Here is a 20,375-nt window from a genome sequence, read left to right as displayed (position 1 = left end):
TAACAGAAGCTGGCATTAAGGGACACTTACGGTGCTTTTATTTTTCACTTAGGGTGTAAAATAAAAAATCTTGGCCACTCCTGGACGAAGAGCCTACCACACTTTTCACAAGAGTACTACCCTGATGTGAAATCCTAGTAATGTAAATTCCAATTCCAGCAACTGGACACACTACGGACAAAATCAAGGGAATAAAACTAGTGAATACTATAGAAGTGTAAGGAAACCCAGAAATCCCCTTTAGAGAATTCTTGGCTGTCTTTTGAATGGTATTGGCTCGGAATACTCACCCCATATGAGTTTAAAAACCATATAAGTGCACTGAACTGGGAAGGAGCATGAATGGCTTATAGGTATTTAGGACAATTGCTACCAACATGCCTACCATGTTGTACATGTTCTTTTGGCCAGCAGGGCTTACATAATGAAGAACGGGTGACATGATGCTCTGAGGCAAAAGAGCAAAATCTTGTGCTCAGGTATCTAGTCAATAAGCAGAGTGCAAGGAATTAAGGAGGGAAAGATAATTTTATTACTACAGCTTGATAGCACAACAGTTTCATCAATGAACCTTCAAATAAAGATTTTTTGCTGCCCCAAGAGATTTTCTAGCACCATTTCATTTCACAGACGCTAACTGAAATCTGAAGAAGAAATAAATACAATAGCCACTTCCAGCAAATGCTCCCTGGCCACTCATTTTTCATGCAGGGGATGCAACCTCCCTAGCCGAGAATAAGGCCTTTGGTTTCCACAGCCCTGACATCTAAAGATTTATCATTGAAATAAGATTAAATTCCCCATGTAAAAGAGAGCTCACAGTATTAAAAGGATTTTAAAACATATACAAAGTCAGGTAATTTAGATCCAACATTTTCTGGCTTTGTAAAAATGTAACTATAAATATTTTCTAAATAAAAAAATCAATTAGCCCAGTTATAAACAACCTGAGCTTCAGTGGCTGTTGGACAAAAGATTTCATCTCTCCTCCTCCTCCCCTTTACCCTGGGGAGGACACAACTATTGAGCTATAGGGATGTAGGAATGATCACACTGGATCAGAGCAGCACCCAGTTTTCTCCAGTATCCTGTCTCTGACAGTGGCCAGTATCAGCATCAGAGGAAGGTGCAAGAAAACCTTGCAGTTACGGGATAACCTGACCACAATGAAAAGTTTTTTTCCTAACCTCAACTTAATTAGACACTGATGAATTATGCCCTGAAGTATGGAGGTTAATATCCCTTCCAAAATACTTGAGTTTTTTAAAATCTGATTATAAATCTAAAAATTTCTCTTAGCCACATATATGACCAAAGTAAATGATACAGGATGCTCATGCTTGTGTTTGGAATGCATTCAGTTTAACGTTGTTGGGCATTAGCTGCACTAAATGTGTCTTTACCCTAGAAACTTCTGATGCTGTTTTTCTGCCTCTGTGACACCACTTAATGCAAGTAGTTCCTTTCACAGATTTTCTAGGGGCTCAGAGTGATGCACAAGTCGTATATTTAGCCCAGTGGGAGCAAAGACTCCCTTCTTCCTCTCTCAAGGCTCCCAGCCAGGCAAGGATCAGCAGGCATATGCCATATGCTCGATGGCATGTTTCAATTTCTAGAGGGGAAACCGTCACGTTGACTGCCATGCTCTTCACCAGTCCTCCAATGAGCACTCCGCTAGCCTTCAGTAACTGCACATGCTGCATTAACGATGACAGCGTCTGGGCACTGGTGTAAGTGCTTTGGAAGAGTATAGGACATTTCAAATGGGATGCCTCTGGTCAGGCAGAATAGCTACAAACTACATCTCTGTCTCTAGCTAACTCACCAGTGGTGCTGCTAGATTTCAGAGGAAGCCACAATATGCCTCCATATCCAGAAGGGCAGGGCAGACCAAAGCTTAACTTTAGCATGTAGGCACCCCAGTAGGTGATCTCACAGGCAACTTCCCTGGCGGCTGGGCAGTTGCATGGGTTTAAACAACAGCAGGCTCTGATCCCCATTATCCTCTCCAGGGCAACTGTCCAATCAGCCTCAGTGTTGGCATATAGGAAATGATTTCACAACGGAGCCCTTCCAAGCTCGCCAACACTTCCAGGCCAAGAACAATTTTTTTTTAAGTGACGAGGGGGGCATGAAGGCAGGGGAGATTAAGTATAACCAAGGACATGAGCTCTTTGACTGAAGGATACAGAAAAACTTTGTCTAGATCAAAGTTACCAATAAGTTATTCAATGACTTGACAGAAAGCTGAGGGGACTAATATATTAATAAAGTCTTCCAGGAAACCCTCTGTTGTATCAATTGTTTATTCAAACCTTTACAAACTTCATAAAAAATTAATTGAATTTGGGGCAGGGAACCAGAGCCATAGGCTAAAGTTTACAAAATACAATCCTTGAGACGTCTGAATGTCTGCCGGCTTGCCCCTTTTGATTTCAGTGCTCGGTATTACTCAATTACTAAGTGGTTAGTACTCTAAATAAAGCGCTGGTCCTCCTCCCAAATACATCAGTGGAACGGGGTTCATGGGTTTGGGGTTTTAAACTCCAGTAATTCTGGAGTTTTACTCTTATTTTACAATGAATTGCTCAGTTCATGTCCTTCAGTGCAATCTATTTCAATGTACGTTTCATAACCATTGTTTCACCTCTGTGGTCTAGATCTACATGACACCTTTGCAAGGGGAAATTCTTGCCCTTTACAGATCTCCCTCCTATCCATGGATGTCACATCCAGTATGGCCAACTGGAAGTCTGCCCGTGGATCAGGTGCAAGAACAGAATTACTCCAGCAGCTGCGCACCACAGAGGCTTCCAATGGGGTTAACGTGAGACCAAGCAAACCTTCAAGAGTGTAGTTCACAGGCTACCTCCTACATAGCCCCCAAATCCCTGCTGAGTCAATCATGTTTCAGGAAATCAGGCATGAAATCATCTAATTTCATTTGTATTTCATCCTTAGGAGGTAGATTAAACCCTTAAGAACCCAAGGGGCAGAATAACCACCATAGGGAAGGTCAGCACGGTAACTGCAGAACGTTGGCATTATTCACGGTAGCATAGTTGTTTGAAAATAGCAAATATGTTAACAATTAGAGACAGGGAAAGCTGAAAGGCTGCCTTGTTAATTAAGGAATTTGCTATCAAAGGACTCATTAAAAGCTACTGAAACTGAATGGCTGTTAAAATAAATACCCATTAATCTTAACATGCAATCAAGGAGCATGCTGCCACTACCTACATCACTGCAGGGGAAGGGAAGGGGTTCCTCAGATGCACACCTAACTCTGTTAACAAGCATAAAAACCTCTATGTCAATCATATAACCTAAAGGCAACACGCCATGGATTTGAAATGCTATGGAAGAGAGTTCCATAGGTTGTGTTAAGACTTCTACAATCACAGAGGTTCAAAACTAAGTGTTCCTGACTGGCTAGTAATTTAGCCAAGAAAAGGGCTTGTATAAAATGCTTGTTTATTTTCAGAGTAAAGACTTGGAAGATTTCTCAGAACTGAAAGGCAGCCCAGTAAGCAAACGTGCAACAATGAAGACAGAGACAAGGACTTGAAGTGACCTCAGACTTGCCAGTTCAGTCACTGCCCAACACCTGAATTTCATTAATTTGTAACAAAATGTTAGGGGTGGGACACGATTAAAGTGGGGTTTGGTTATATATGTCTATACATTAGAGTGCCCTTACTTCTTTAAAGAGGCAAGGGAGTGTTTGTTGTACCAGACAGCAGAAGGAGGGTGGATGCCAGGATAAGCGGCCTGAATGTGCACATAGGTGAGTGCTGCGTGACTGCACCTGGGATGCAGCTGAGAGTCTACAGCAGGCTGGCTGCAGGGCACGAATGCAACACCGAGCCTTGTCTGTCTAGTATAACAGAGTCTACCACAGCACCAGTCCCTGCCTGGCAGAGAGCAGCACTGCCTAAAGTAAGTGTTCAAAACACGTGGGGTTTGTTTTCAATCTGAAATGCAAACAAAACTCTTTCCCAATGTACACATCACTCTGCCCCCATCCAGCCACCATGGCTACATCACAAGCAATATTGTGTTCTGAGCAGCACAGGAAACTCACTGGGAAATATCCTGAGCTGTTCATGGTTGATGCAGTGCTTCCTGTTTGCTAGCAGGAAAGAGCTGCTTCTTACCTGACTCTGTAATCTGTTTCTTCCCCTGCCACAACAATCACTTTTATTATTCATGAATTTTATGAGCATAGGACCAAGTATATCTAGACCATTCCTGACAGGGGTTTGTATAACATGTTCTTGGAAACCTTTAATGACAGTGCTTAATTATCCTTATAGTTAGAAAGTTTTTCATAATATCAAACCGAAATCTTCCTTGCTGCCAACTAAGCCCATTGTATCTCATCCTACCTTGGGTGGACATGGAGAACAACTGATCACCAACCTTCTTATAGCACCTTTTACATATTTGAAGATTTAAGTCCCCCCCCCCTTACCCTCACCTTTTTTTCTCTAGACTAAACATGTCCAGTTCTTTTAACCTTTCCCCACAGGTCACCTTTTCCCAACCTCTTACCAGTTTTGTTGCTCTCCTCTACATTCTCTCCAAGTTGTTCCCTTCTTTCTTAAAGTGTCATGCCCAGAACACAATACAGTACTCCGACTGAGACCTCAGAAGTGCTGAGTTGTGCAGGACAATTATTTCCCAGGTGTTACATACGACACTCCAGTCATTCTGGGATGTATTAACATTTGCCGCTTTCTGCAACAGCATCAGACTGCTAGCGCATATTCAATTTGTGATTCACTATAACTCTGAGATCCTCTTCGGCACCACTGCTGCCTAGTCAGTTATTTCCCGTGTTGTATGTGTGTATCTGTATAAAGTGCTCTGGGAATTTTAATAATGAATTTCCTGATTTTTGCACAGCTAAATTCTAGATCTTAACACAGTGATACTCAGACTGCGGTTCTCGAGACACAAGTGGCTCTTTAATAGATCTCCTATGGCTCTTTGCAGCATGTGATATTATAACACTGTGTGATTTAACTATTAACCATCTAAGTTATTAACAAATCAGGATGCTTTTACTATGTTATTAACCAATTCAGTTATCGACATGCACTACGCTATTAATTCATTTGCTGTGAGAATTTAAAAAAACCACTAAATATTGCCCCTGTCATTCACACTACTGTGGCTCTTCTGGGTAATGTTGATCACTACTTTGGCTCCTGAACCAAGGAGGTCTGAGTATCACTATCCTAACGTAACATTGACGGAATATTTTGTGTTAAATTTCCATTTTTTTGCTTTAAGAGTGAGTGATCACATGGTGAAATAAAAGGCAGTTAATAAGAAGGGGGAGGACCAAAAGAGAGAGGCTGGTGCATTTACGTCTCTGGACTAGACAGTCAGATACAAATTTGAAGGTGGCAGCCACTGACTGCAAAGTCACATCAAATTGTGCAAATGCTGGGGTTCCAAGAATCAGAGTGAAATGCACCTGTGGAATGCTCTGCAGCAGTGGTATTTGCCAGTGTGACAGACAGCAGCAGAAAGGCTGCTAAAGCAGCTGAATTCATTCCAATGCGATCTGTTAAAGGGATGAGTATGTGTGTCTAATTCTGATGGGGCGGAAGACAAAAGCTAACTCCTCTGATCTTTAAAGATGGCTCTGGAAGGGCCTAGCAGGTCTCATGACTAAGTTCTCGAGCTCCTAATGACAGTTTCAAATTTTCCATGTTCTGTCAAATGAAACCTATTCTGGGACATTCCACCATGTTGCAAGTTTAATTGAACAAGTTCTATAACAGCACATTGTAAGATCCATTGTCCTGGTGGAGGTACCTCCAGAGGAATTTTAGCTAGTCTGAGAAGAAGCAAAGAACAACAACAACAAAAAAGCTGTGCATGCTCTCAGTCTCTTCCCCTGAGGAGGGGGGGTTTGCAGGCAGAGCATCCTTTATGAGTTCCTGAGAAAAGGTCTCCTTGCAGACGGAGGAAGATTCACTTCTTGACCATGACTTGCTTTCTTCACTCTACTGTGCCATGGTGAGGAAGCAAGGAGGCAATGGAGAGATGGAATGGTGCTCCTGTTCTGGAAATAAAGCCTCACACACTTTTACCCGCTAAAGGACAGTAGAGTTGCAAAAGGGGTGATGGGGAAATTTTGCTCCTTGCTACCTCAAAACCAGCTTTAAAATTTTAAGTAATGTGTAAATAATGACAACACTGAAAACGGCTTCCTGGACAATTAGCAATTGGTATGTTACGGCAGGTGTGCTCAATCTCTGCTCTCTTTATGCCACTGGAGGCAGAGAACCTGGTGCAAGCCCCAGAGGGGAATGGTCAAGCCCCTGAGTCCAATGGACAAATGAGAGCTGTGTTTGCAGGAAGAGAGGTTCAGCCCCAAAAGCTCAGATTAGGGGAACAGGTTAGAACAAAGAAAAGTGGTTACAATCTTCACGTTAGTCTTCTCTGAAGAAGGGCTTCCTGTCCCTCTCTGCTCCATCTCAATATTCCTCTACTCTGATAGCAGCTTGAAAATTATTTTTTTTAAAATCACTCAGTTATTCTTGAATCACTGAAGATTGCAGGAACGGTGAGAGAACAAAGATCAAGATACCTTCTTCAAGTCGCCTCTGCCTCCAATATCCAGGGTTAGGCTCCCAGAACTCACCTCTCACAGTCTGGAAGATAGGTCTGTGACTGTGAGTTTACTCATCTTGGTGCTGAACGAACTGGTCACATCATGGCACAGCAGAGGGATGCACTGATTAGGGAGCATAGCAGAAGACAACTATTAAAACTAAATATATCTAAACCTGCAGGACCAGATGACTTGCACCCAATAATATTAAGAGAATTGGCTAAGGAGCTTCCTGAACCATTAATGAGAATTTTAAATAAATCTTGGAACACGAGGAAAGTTTCAGAGGAAAGGAAAAAAACTAATGTTGTGCCAATATTTAAAAAGGTTAAAAGGGATGACCTGGACTGGGAGCCTGATGCTGACCCCAGGCAAAATCATGGAAAAGTCAATATGGGAAGTAAGCAGCAAAGAATTAATTGGCATAATTAATGCCAATCAATGTGGTTTTGTGAAGAAGAGTTCATGAACCTGATATTTTTAGTGAGATTATAAATTTTGTTGCTAAAAGGTAACTGTGTGATATATCATCTTTTGACTTCTATAAGGCATATGCCTTAATCCTGCAGGATATTCTGATAAAAAAATCAGCACTACATAAAATCAATGTAGACTATATTATATATATTTAAAAGTGGCTAATCATTAGATCTTAATGAGTAATTGTAAATATGGCATCATTAGCCAGTGAGGATGTTTCCAGAGAAATGTTAGTGTGATCAGTTCTTTGCCAAATGCTATTTTCAATATCTTTATCAATGATTCAGAAGAAAAACTGAAATCATTACTAGTAAAATTTGCACGTGATACAAAGATTAGTGGTGTTGTTGTACAGACTGATCTGGATCACTTGGCAAGATGGGCTCATGTGAGCCACATGTGTGTTAATACAGTCAAATGCATGATCATACATCTAGGAACAGAAAACAGGGATCACATTTGCAAGACGGGAGACATGGAAAGGACTTCGTTGACAAATTGGAAATGGTAGAGAAAAAAGCTACAAGAATGATATGACATTTTTCCTCTTAGCAAATACTGATTTCCTCACCCCCTCTATGCACACCTTCCCCTGGTGCTTTTGTTTACTACTGGATATAGATTCATAGATGCTAAGGTCAGAAGGGACCATTCTAAGCATGAAGCAATGACTAAGGGTTAGAGCACAAGGCTTGGAGCTCTTGGTTCTATTCTAGGTTTTGCTACACATAACAGGCAAGCTCCTTAATTGGTTTGCTTCACTTTTGCCATCTGTGTATTGAAGAGTATCACAAGTGTTAAGATCCTAATGTATCAAAACTTAGGACTCATTCTTTGAAATGCATTTTTCCCCCACACACTATCCCAAACAGACAAAAGTAGAGAATTAAGCTTTCTATTTATCTATCAATTCCAGTGTAAACTTTCTCCCACTAACTGGGCAATACATCTCAGATGTAATCTCAGGTCTGAAAAGATACCTCCAAACATATGCAATTCCTTCCCACCCCCATTAGAACTGGGGGCAACCTATCTGGAGACCTACCCAGTATGATGCGGGCTTAAACTAAAAAATTTCTTTAGCAGAAATAACTTTCAATCATTATCAACTTAGGCTCAGTAAAAACCAGTGACCTACAGGCAAACAAACACCTATAAAAGTAAAAACTACTTGACTATGGTCTCTAATTCCATCTAAAAAAAATTAGAGGGATGATTTTTTAAAACAAACATCAGGCATGTAAATTGTGCACCTAATGTGTGTATATCTTCCTACTGTATTTTCCACTGTATGCATCCGATGAAGTGGGTTTTAGCCCACGAAAGCTTACGCCCAAATAAATGTGTTAGTCTCTAAGGCACCACAAGTACTCCTCGTTCTTTTGACTATATCTTGGGAACTATAAAACTAGGGACTTTAGTTTCATTGTTTCAGTAGATGAGGATGGATTTAAAATTTAAGATACGGAGCCCATTTTCTCAGGTAAGTGTTGTTCTCCTGACTATAAGCCATGGGACCTGGAAGCATTTACATCACAACTGGCACTGACTGACACTCCCGATGCAAGTCTCAGCAGAGATGCTAAGGACTCAGCAAGCTATGGCAACGGAACTCCCTTCTCACCTTCTCAAGTGGCGCCTCCAGAACAGGGTTGACACACGCTGCCATGGCAGCATGAAGGAAACTCGCATTGCCTATTCTCCATGCTGTCAACTGGACTGTGTAGAAATAAGGGATTTCTATCTCATGAGCTGTCAATGACACTTTTCCACAGCACTAAATTCTCACACAAACAAAACTTAAGGAAGGAAGGTTTTGTGGATAAGGCTCCTGTCTCAGACTCAGCAGACAGGAATTCTATTCCTGGCTCCACCACAGACTCACTACATAGCCTCTATGTGCATCATTTTGCTCACTGATATTATAGAAGGGACACTTACCCTGCTCCACTAAGGAGCTGAGAGACTAAATTCGTTCATGTCTGTCAAGTGCTTTGAGATTTTTGGATGAAGGTGCAAGGGAAATACTGGAGAAACACGAAGGTCCAACTGTTGGGGTCTCCAGTCACCTATGACTGAAAAGCATTTCAAATAAAAAAGACTGCATTTAATGAGTCTGTTTACATATGGAAAGTCTGAGGCCATCTACAATTCTTCTCAATCCCATTTACACTATGGAAAATATTTAGGAGAGTGAAGTCTTCCACTGTTCAACTAGACTCCCTTTTGTTTTCTAACTGGGTGAGACTTTCCAAATGGTTTGAAACAAATCAGACCCATACATACATTCCAAGGCCAGAAGGGACCATTGTGATCTAATCCAACTCATGTATCATAAAGGCCAGAGAATTTAGGCAAATTAATTCCTAGAGCAGATCTTTCAGAAAAACATCCAATCTTGATTTAAACATTGTCAGCGATGGAAAATCTACCATGACCCGTGGTAAACTGTTCCAATGGTTAATTACTCTCACTGTGAAAAATGTACACCTTATTTCCAGACTGAATTTGTTTTGCTCTATTGTCCAATCATTGGATCATGTTATACCTTTTTCAACTAGATAGAAGAGTCCTCTATTATCAATTTTTTGTTCCCCATGTAGGTACTTATGAACTCTAATCAAATCTTCCCTTTACCTTCTCTTTGTTAAACTAAACAGATTGAGCTCCTGAGTTTACCTTTATCAGGAAAGTTTTCTAATCCTTTAATCATTCCCGTGGTTCTTCTCTGAACCCTTTCCAATTTATCCAATCCTTCTTTAACTGTGGAAACCAGAACTGGACACAGGATTCCAGCAGTGGTCACATCAATGCCGAATACAGAGGTAAAATAATCTCTCTACTCCTACTTGAGATTCCCCTGTTTATACATTCAAGGACTGCATTTGCCCTTCTGGCCACAGCATTGCACTGGGAGCACTTGTTCAGCTGATTATCCAGCACGGCCCCCAAATCTTTTTCCGAGTCACTGCTTCCAAGGAGACAGTCCCCCATTCTGTAAATATGACCTAAATTCTTTGTTCCTAGATGTTGACATTTGCATTTAGATAGAAACACCCCCACTGCCCAATCATCACCAGTGAGCACCATTCCAAAACTAGAACCAGAAAAATAGATGACTTATTTTCATGATGCTCTTTTGTGACTTTTATTTTGTTCTGTATTTGCTTTGGGAGCAGTATTCTTTCCATTCGAAAAAGGCAGATTTTCCATTAAATACGAAGCAGCTGCCATATTGGAAATAAAATTGATGAAGTGGATTTTTTTCCTTAATGTATACTCAGAGAGCTCAAATCATGTTTATTTTTAAAAAAGTAACCTTTATTACCTTAACTGGCAGACAGTTTGCCCTGACAAACCAGCAGGAATATATTATAAAAAAAACTGCAACAACTTTACGAAATGATCTTAAACTAAGTATTATGTGAAAGACTGACAGTACTCAATAATGACGTTCTGTGTCCACCCACACAGCAGCTACTTTACGTGAAGTGGCACAAGCCTCTCCATACATTACCCCTGCTAATGTGACTAGTTCAGTCTCCATGTGTATTTAGACTTCTGACTATTTGCTGCGATTGTTAGAAAGTGGGCAACATGGTTTTGTGATGAGCACGTGTCTATTAGGAATGGGACTGAGACCTGACTTACCTCACTGACGGAGGCCAGACTCAAACTAGTGACTTAGAAGCAAACAAGCCCAGTATCCCATTTCCAATCCTGTGAGCCATCAACTCCCACTTGACAGAATTTCCTTCTGAGCAGGGTTAGGAGAACTGGTGTAAAGGATCAGTGAACAATACAACCGGCACATAACATTTAGACTCATGTTACATTTTTATAAGAAACAAGTATGTCAATTCAAACACAGTTTAAAACATGTAAAAGTTACACTGGTAAGTGTGGTATTTGACTTGGAATTTAGCTTGATTCACTCCATTTATTATCACTCGCAAAATAAAATGACAAAGGTCCTTCTGAGTTTGAGAATCAAGCTAAAACCACAAAAGCACCTTGCTTGCCCTCTATTATGTCTGATCTGGACTGTAATGTCTCTTAAGAATAGACTTTTTAAAAAAAGCTATGCACACTTACAGTGCTCCATAAATAATAATCAATCACAGTCATTTCTATAGTGCTGACTATTAAAGTATTTGATCACTCAGATTGTTGTTGAAAAGAAGACATTAAAATAGCACAAACTAATAACTCTTAGTGCAATTTCTGTGACAATACTGTGAAAAGGGATTCCAGAGACACCAAACAGAAATCTATTACATTTGAAGATTGTGCTCCTTCCTCTAAAGCAGATTGGGCTGCTCCTGTGGTTACATGTAGCAAGATAGCTAGGGCTTTTGAAGCAGATGTGGTGTTAATCAGCATTCCTTTTCACATGCACAAGGGCAGTCTTATGAGATTTAATGTGGCCAGTGCATGAAATAAGAGAAAAAGCGTATAATTGCAAAGTCTATTGTTTCACTTAAATTTGAGCCTAAAGGGAAAACACTTCAACTCCCATTAAGGCTTTTGGAAGCTGTGCACTGGAAATCTGGAGCAGGAAACAACAAGCATGTTTGACTCCCTTACCTCTGGAGATGGGTTTTCTATTGCTAATTTTGATGTTTCATATGCCTGGTTTTTCTATTGCAAAACTAAGTATAACATAGTAATTTTTAAAAACCAAGTCTGTGAAGTGAACCCAAAGCCAAACATAGCCAGTGTAACTAAACAAGTGACATCTAGGTGAATATGAATATGCTGGTTTAAAGGATTTATGGCACAGGGTATTTTGGCTTCAATTACTTTTCGAAGTACTGAGAGCACACAAGAAACCATGTAATTATAAGATAACTCTTTTTACCCAGCCTCTAGTTAACCAGCACTCCCCAGGTTAACCAAAGGTCAGTCTTGTCCCTGGATAACAACATACACCAAACATTACTGCCTTTCTTATACTCATTCTTCTAAAGGTTTTGGATTTCAAAAACCCTTTATAAGGACAGTAAAGTACAAGTAACACATGCACATCAAAGCAAAACAGGTGAAGCAGCCCAGCAGGGCACAACCATGTAAGTGATCCTGTTCCAGTTCACAATCTCAATCTCCCACGTCTGGCTGGGTTTCAGGGGTAGTATGTCCAAACTCATGGGAGGTTTAGTCCTGCACTCATTCAACCCAATGACAGTTTTCGCATTGACTGGAACAGGAGAAGAATCAAGCCGGTGGAGGGAGACACACAGAAAAGAGTATATTGAAGACTGCATGGATGGTATTTCAGAAACTTTGCATTGTCTCATCTTCACTACAATATAGCCATGTTTGTCTTTGTGTCCCAGACAAGTTACATAGAACCTCTAATTTTCATCTTCTTTTCTGTCCACACAAACATGCTCTAGCCATGTTATGGAAACCATGGCGTAAACCTAGCTGGTACCTAGGTTAAAACATGGTTTCTCTCTGTCTATCCAGACGGACAAGAGGAAACCTTGTTATCTCGGACGACTATTGTCCACAGACACCTTTAAACTCGGTTTCAGGATTTCTGAAATGCTGCAACATTGCGCTATCAGATTTTATTTTAAAATAATTAATTTTAAAAATGCACACTGGGATTAGTGATCTGCTCGATCTATTAGTTCAAACTACCTACAGAACAAAAAATTAGAGGGTTACAGGGAAAAAAAAATTGGTGACGGTTAAAAACAAATCAACTAAAAACAGTTTAGTAAAGCCCCACCATATGAAGGCATTCCTTCACTCCTCACACTTTGCAGGGGACTTACAAAGCTTATTTTTCACCGATTTAGCTCAATGACACTAATGCGCCCCTCTCCACAGGAAGCTGACTCCATAGCGGTCTAAGCACTGGATTACATTTAAAGAAAAAAATACATCTGGCTTCTGAATAATGGAAGTTCTGAAAAGCCAGAAGCTGGACTTCTTGTCCCTTTACACGCACTGAGGATAACCTCAGGCTGGATCAAAAACAAGACAATAACCAGCACTGCTTCATTAAATCTCATAGGAAGGGAGAGAGTACTGTCATCACAGAGGCACCTCTCTCCTGCAGAGGCAGAGTATGCAGTGGTCATCGCACTCAGAGTCCCTGCTGATGCAAAGGATGAGGGACTGGGATCAGGAATTGAGCCATCGCTTTGATGGAATCTAGTCTCAAACTGCTTTAACAAACCACTTTCTTTTCAGAAGCTGGCCTTGATTTGAAACCTACGCGCTGACTTAAGAACCCCCAGGTGTCTGAAGGCTGAAAGCACTCGAGACACAGCTATGCTCAGGTTCCAGGAAAGGGGGTATGTGCACCCAACTGCATCATGAAATGTCAATACAGGCAGCTTTAATAAAGAGCATGGGTTAAATGCAGAAGCTTACAGTTGGGGTAAAAACTACAGCTTAATGTGTACTATCTTACACCAGAGAACCCGAGTAGGGCAGACTTGTGTCTACAGTAATGGGGTGCACTTGTTAACACTTGCCTTGGCTTGCAAACGTTGGAACAGAAAAAAACAAGGCAGCTAGAATGTATTTTGTTTGTGATCTATCCATGAAAATGTCTTAGTTTTTCTACTGAACATGAAAACAAGCATAAATGACAACAATTAGAGGCATCCATTGAACCAGAATGCAGGTCCTGGAGGTCTGCTTTGCTTTCTTTGTGCTAACTGCCCTAATCCAAAAAAGTGTGATCGTAACATCAAGAGCCTACACTACTCACTGAGAAAATATTCCAGAATTATAACCAGAGGGGAAGGTTTAGTAGTCTAAAGCATCAGGCTGGGAATATCTACACTCTGCGGAACCATAGGTTTAAAACCCAGCAGGGTCAACTCTGCCGGTCAGCTGTATGAGGTAAATACATACTGAGAAACACGCAGATTACAGTGTATGTGGGAGAGGGTTTTTCAAATAAGATATTAGAAACAAAGGCCAAGTCTGCTAAGTGGAGATTAAAGACCCCATGGTACTTTTCGTCATAGGAATTTGCCACAGTTTCTTTGGCTAAATGACCCCTCTCCCCATTATCGAGAAGGGGTAGCAGGCAATAAGTGTACCCCAGAGGTGACTGCACTTCAATAGTACTATATATATTTATATATATACAGATAAGTTTATGGAGGGGATGGTATGATGGGATAGCCTAATTTTGGCAACTAATTCATCTTTGACTATTAGCGGTAAACATGCCCAATGGCCTCTGATGGGAAGTTAGATGGAGTAGGATCTGAGTTACTACAGAGAATTCTTTCCTGGGGGTCTGGCTGGTGAGTCTTGCCAGCATGCTCAGGGTTTAGCTGATCGTCATATTTGGGGTCAGGAAGGAATTTTCCTCCAGGGCAGACTGGCAGAGGCCCTGGGGTTTTTTTGCCTTCCTCTGCAGCGTGGGGCACGGGTCACCTGCTGGAAGATTCTCTGCACCTTGAAGTCTTTAAACCACTATTTGAGGACTTTGATAGCTCAGACACAGGTTAGGGGGTTGATACAGGAGGGGGTGGCTGAGATTCTGTGGCCTGCGTCGTGCAGGAGGTCAGACTAGACGATTATAACAGTCCCTTCTGACCTTTAAAGTCTATGAGTCTATGATATTATTTACGATGTACTGGAACAAAAGGCAGCATTTAAATGTAGATCTTCATTAGTTCAACAATTTGAGACGTGTTCATCTTTCGTAAGGTTGCTTCAACCCTGCCACTTGGTGCCAGTATACTGCACTGCCTCAGCCTGTCATACTGGGGATATTGGCCCAGGACAAAGCTCGGTTCTTGCTCTCTGAGCAGTGCTAGTGGGCTTTGGAGGAAGTCCTAGGCATTCCTCCACGGCTAGAAGGGTTGCTGCGGCCTTTGAAGCAGATAAGGGATCCTGGCAGATTGGGTTTATGAGATAGCTCACTGTAGAGTATTCTTTCTAAAAGATGCTGTGTCAATGCTACACTTACCAAACCGAGAGTGCCTTGTAGGTCAGGAAACCTGTTTCTTCACTGTGCTCCTACATGCTCTATTTATTCACTTTCTATTGATAAATGGAGGAAAATGCGTACATTCTTGCAGCAGCGAAAGGGTTAAACTTCTACTCTGAAACACTAAGATTTAGGTTGCTTTTCTAGTTATCTTCACCCCTCCCAGAATACAGACCTTTTCTGGTTCAAATAATCCTCTAATATTTGAACTGCGAGCAAAACATACTGAATGCAAACAACACACATTCATACTCACCGACATTGTAGAATGGACATCTACATCCCCCTACAGAGGACAACACAGGGAGTTTAAATCAAATGCATAAGAGAGCAAAGTAACAGTGTGAATGATAGTGAGGTGGGAGCAGTTCAGGAGTACCGTGATCATCTCCTACAACAAAATTTACTCTTTAAACAAGACTCTCACTAAAGCCGTCACTTCAAGAACTTGACAGCATATTAAAGAACTGCACACACATTTAAATTGACACTCTTATCTCAGTATCTATTATCTCAGTATCAAGCTATAATATAATGAAATTTTTAGTGCTCATATTCTGTTTTCATGCCAGATATTTTCCATCGGGACAACATAAGATAAGCATCTTTCTTGATCAAAGCAGTCAAGGCTATGCTTACAATAAAACTCAGATTTGTCCTGTATTTACTTCCATGCACTGTTTTCCTTCTTTCAATATGTTATGGGGGAAATGTTTCATCTACTAAAGCAACATAGGAAACCATTTTCTTTACAAGAAAAATGTACCTCTCTTTTAAAGTTCTCTCTACAAAACATATGAACTGCCAGGATCACCGAGTTTATTTGCAACTGCAAAGAGATGTCGATACAGCTAATGGGGCACTGGACAAAGCCTCCCAAGCAAAGAATCCATAGAGTTTACACAGTTACAGCTGAAATCTGTGTTCACCATCTGGCAAAAATAAACACACAGGAAAAGACTCCCTGTGCAAAGAGTTCATGCTGAATTGCTTGAGACTGGAGAGGTTACAGTTGTACGATTGCTGAAAGATTACTTCCCTTTCCCAGGTCACTGTCACCTCTTGGCCTCAGCCGATTACCTTCCAAAGGAGGTTATCAAGATACAAGACTAACAGAGGATTAAAGGAAACTTAAAATAAAAACAAAACACACCCCTTTCCCCAACTCCCCTCCCCGGCCCCCAGCAAAAAAACATCCTTGCTTTGTTAACCTGACAGCTCATTGTAGGTGTTGACACAACCCTCCATCTTTGAAAGTCTTAAAGTCAACAAATCAGTGTGTTTGGAGTAGCCTTGTCAATGCGATTTACATTAGCTTGTCTAACAAGAAATAAAAACAACCATCAGCCATCTTGGACAAAAGGCTTTTTCATTCATTCATTTTAAAGTGTTTTGCACAAAATATTAATCTATTTAAACTGTGGCCCTGTGCTCTCTAAAGAGCAGGGAAGCCAGCATTTTTATTTTTTTTTTTTAGCAAAGCATTTTATTTAAACTTTTACAGAAGGCAAGTGCACCACCTTACCAACAGTGAGGCAGGCAGCATATCGTAAGTAACTTTGCACTTGCTAATTCAGAAAGGAAAGGCCTCAGGGCCAAATGTTAGCTGTGCTTTTATTTCCAATAATGTATTATTTGTTTTGAGCTGTTTAGTGCACTTAGCAGACCACTTTTAAATTGTGGCTCTAAACCACCATGAAAGTTCTGTGCTATGGTGTTATGTGCCAGAGTCTTGATGGCTTAACCATGAACTCTTCACCCTGCAACATGTGCTAGAGACATGCTGGCGGGTCCTGGCTCCAATTTGCAGCCCTGCATTTGCCATCTTCCCAAACTAGCAGAATGTTAGGAAGAAATGCAAATATGTCCTTCCCTAAGCAGCCCTGTCCGTCCTAGCCATCAATACACTAATCGATGCTATAGAAATCTACATCTAAAGCCAAAATGCTGTCAAGGATGAGAGCAAAAAACCTAACAGAATCCAGGGAATTCAGAATTTAAGGAAATTGCCATTTTCCTGAGAAATATCTGTTACTGTTTCGCTCTTATCCAATCATGAGAGATGATGACTCAGTAGAAACTACAATAGACACTTCCCTCCCATCATCCCCTGTGAAGTCCAAGCTGACACTGTAGAGTTGAAACTGGAAAATACAACTGCCATTTGAATGTTTGAGAACAAAGGAGACTTTCAAAGTTCTTTTTAAATTCTACTAACTTGTAATACTTTGGTTCAATATTAAAATTTTACCTTACAACTATCATGAAAGTTTAGGGTCTCTTGTGGATTCAAATCAGAACTGCATGACCAAAGCTCAGCTCTCAGACCAAAATTTACACTGCATACTGTTCAGAGTTACCATTTTAATTTTTTCAGCAGAAATGTTGACTTGAGGTAGCCGGTTCTGCAAGTAAATCTGATCTGCTGGATGCTTAGAGCCCTGACTCTGCAGGGACTTCTATACACAGGAACAGTCCCATTTAAGACAACGGAACTACTCGCATGCAGTTAAGCAAGTAAATAGGTCTTTGCAGGACCAGGGCTTTGTCTCAAAGTTATACTTCAGGTCTGGTCCTTTTTGTGTAATTTTTGTGTAGCCTTGGCAAAATTCTGCATGCCCAGGATGAGTTTCTTTGATAAGCAAGCAAAAAACATTACAGACTTTTATGTAAGATCATCATGATGAAAGGCAGGCAAGTTGCTTTTGAGTGTGGGCTGGTAAATTTTCAAGGCGACTTGAATGCTTACCATTTAACCTGTCTCTTGCTATTAGTCATTTCCAGAGACTGATGTTGATTTTTCTTCTAGTGAATTTGAAAAGCTAAAAAAAATTGGTGGATAATATTTGTAATGTTTTTAATTGTGTGAATTCAGTAACTGTGAAAGGTGCTTGATTAACAACTCTGGGAAACAAAGGAACCACAGAACAGGAGCAAGATGGCCAGGGAAAAGGGGCTCTTCCCTCAATATGCCTCAACCCTGTTTTGTAGGGCCATCTCTAGCAGTAAGAGGATAGTTCACTCTCCATGGCCACTCAATGTTTTACCTCTCTTATTAAAGAGGTAACAGTGTGCAGCCATGGTGGTAATTTGAGGGGAAAAAATTGAGACTGCAAACTCTCTTCACACAATGCACTAACACTCATCCCATGCAGGGCGGGCTCCAGGGACCAGCGCAGCAAGCAGGTGCTTGGGGTGGCCAGTGGAAAGAGGCAGCACGCCCAGATCTTCGGCGGCGGGTCCCTCAGTCCCTCTAAGAGGGAAGGACCTGCTGCTGAATTGCAGACGAAGAATGAAGTGGTGGTGATAGAGTTGCCGCCAAGGCGCCACCGATTGCGGCTTTTTAAAAAAAATATTATAGCAGTGATTGGGGCGGCAAAAACACTGGAGCTAGCCCTGATCCCATGGTAGTAATGACTTGGACTGGATTCAAACCAACAAGCTAGAGGTGAAAGGCTCTATTATGCTTTTAGCAATACTCTCATATATACCTATAATTCATCTTTTTTATTTAGTTGCTTTCTCTTTCATCCATATTCTTCTACAAAGTACATACTGCTTCAGTGTTGCTTCTATATACTGCTTTTATATTGTTAGACTTGGGATTTCTTTCGTGCACAACAGTTTTATTTGAAAACAATAAAAATACACTTAGAAACAAAGCAAAATTATGGGATCAATCAGGAAAGAATGGGAGAGAAAAGAGACCAAGGCTAACAATGGAGTCAATATACTTTAAAGATTTTTTTGAAAAAACAAACGATGTATACAATGTCACAATTCTCCCTGTCTTTAACATTAGCTACAAGTCACAGAGGAACCCTCGGGGAACTTGAGTGCACATTCCCACTGTTCTTGTAAAGAACATAGCTTTGAAATATTAAAAATTCCACACCCACCTCTCCCTACAAACTATTTAAGCCAGATCTGCAGCATTACAAATCACACCTTTAGATCTGATTAACTATCTCCCATACTTCCATAGGGCAGTTGTGAGGATTCGTTTCTGTATGAAGCTTTGAGGATAAGGTGCTATATATGTGCTGGCTCAATGCTGTTAACTTGTTGCCTGGCATTCATCACTATTAGGAAAGGCAGAGTGACTTTTTAAGCAGTTGGGTAGTTTTACATATCTTAGATTGATAGAGAGGTTGCTTCTACCCTCCTCAATCTTTTTTTGAAATAAGCAGATGCCCTCCCTATTCCCAAAACAATTTTGATTAATTTGAAAAGGAAACAATGTTTTAAGGAAGATAAATCACTCCAGGTCTATCTCATAAATCACTGCGGGCATGTCTTTCCTTCTTCACAGCCTCGCGTTAGCCATGCTTAATGCTTCGGTGAAAAGATACCTTGTCAATCAGGTCTACAGCAAGACAACACAGAAGCTGAAGATGAACAAAGAGAGAGTCTTTCTCCTTACTGGAGGGGGCGTGTGTGAAAGGGCTGAAAGGGAAGGAATACGTTGCAATGATTTTGTGGGCACTTAAGTATTTAAATTTCCCAAATTCCTACAAAAACATGCCTCCTCTTTCACCCCAGGAGCTCATGCATTAAAAACACCAATAAAGCATCCAGAATAAACTGAGAAAGTCTGAGTTCTTCTTACTTTTTACTGTACCATCTCTACCCAGCAAAAACTTACTACTGCTACCAGCTAACTAAATTACTCCACTAGTTCAAGCAGTAGAGGTGTGTGTTAAGGGGCTGAAGGTCCAGATTCAAAACCTGATGACAATCCATGGTAGAGGTCACTGTACTTATACCCAGATCCCTAGAAAGAAGAAATCTAGTAGTTAAAGAAACCAAATGGGAGTCGGCAATCTCCAAATTCTAAGCCTGGTTCTGACACAAGTCCCTGTTTGGCCACGGACACATCACTTGCCTATCTGCACTGCAACATGGGATGGAAACATAGGTGACCCAAAAGGAAGAGATGGGTGAAAACTCTCCAGTCTCTCTCCACCACAGCCCAATCTTTCCCCCAAAAGTTAGTTGCAATGCTTAACGTTCCCCCTTCTCACCTCATTCACAGTGGTGTCTTCAAATCTGATTAACTGGAACAAATCCCTCTCACCATGCCTCTGGCTGTTTCTCCATCCCTAGGATTCAGAACTAATTCCTTTCCAGCTGTCAAATCTTCTAGACACCACAACAAGGACCCTTATGGGAGCCAAGATGCCATAGGCGCAGGATTTAAAAAAGGTACCACTAAGGCTTTGGCTTTAATATTGACTAAATGACATTGACAAGTGGTCTAAAACCTTTGTAGTAGATCAGTCAGAGAGATGAACA

At 40.9% G+C, this 20,375-nt stretch overlaps 1 protein-coding gene across 3 annotated transcripts in view; it reads right to left on the bottom strand.

Annotated features, from left to right (window-relative positions):
- The window catches only part of EXOC6B (exocyst complex component 6B), a 435,787-nt gene that overhangs the window by 135,036 nt on the left and 280,376 nt on the right, over nt 1–20,375 (bottom strand). For 2 of the 3 annotated variants that reach the window (XM_050943361.1, XM_050943363.1), the window contains exon 19: nt 15,337–15,366. The exons of the other annotated variant lie outside the window; for it this stretch is intronic. In XM_050943361.1, the coding sequence (XP_050799318.1) occupies nt 15,337–15,366 (30 nt within the window). The remainder of the gene's footprint in view (nt 1–15,336; nt 15,367–20,375) is intronic. 3 annotated transcript variants of the gene reach the window in all.

The sequence above is a fragment of the Gopherus flavomarginatus genome, chromosome 3 (genome assembly GCF_025201925.1).
Source record: "Gopherus flavomarginatus isolate rGopFla2 chromosome 3, rGopFla2.mat.asm, whole genome shotgun sequence".
In the NCBI taxonomy this organism is placed as follows: domain Eukaryota; kingdom Metazoa; phylum Chordata; order Testudines; family Testudinidae; genus Gopherus; species Gopherus flavomarginatus.
This window is presented reverse-complemented; position numbering and strand designations above follow the sequence as displayed.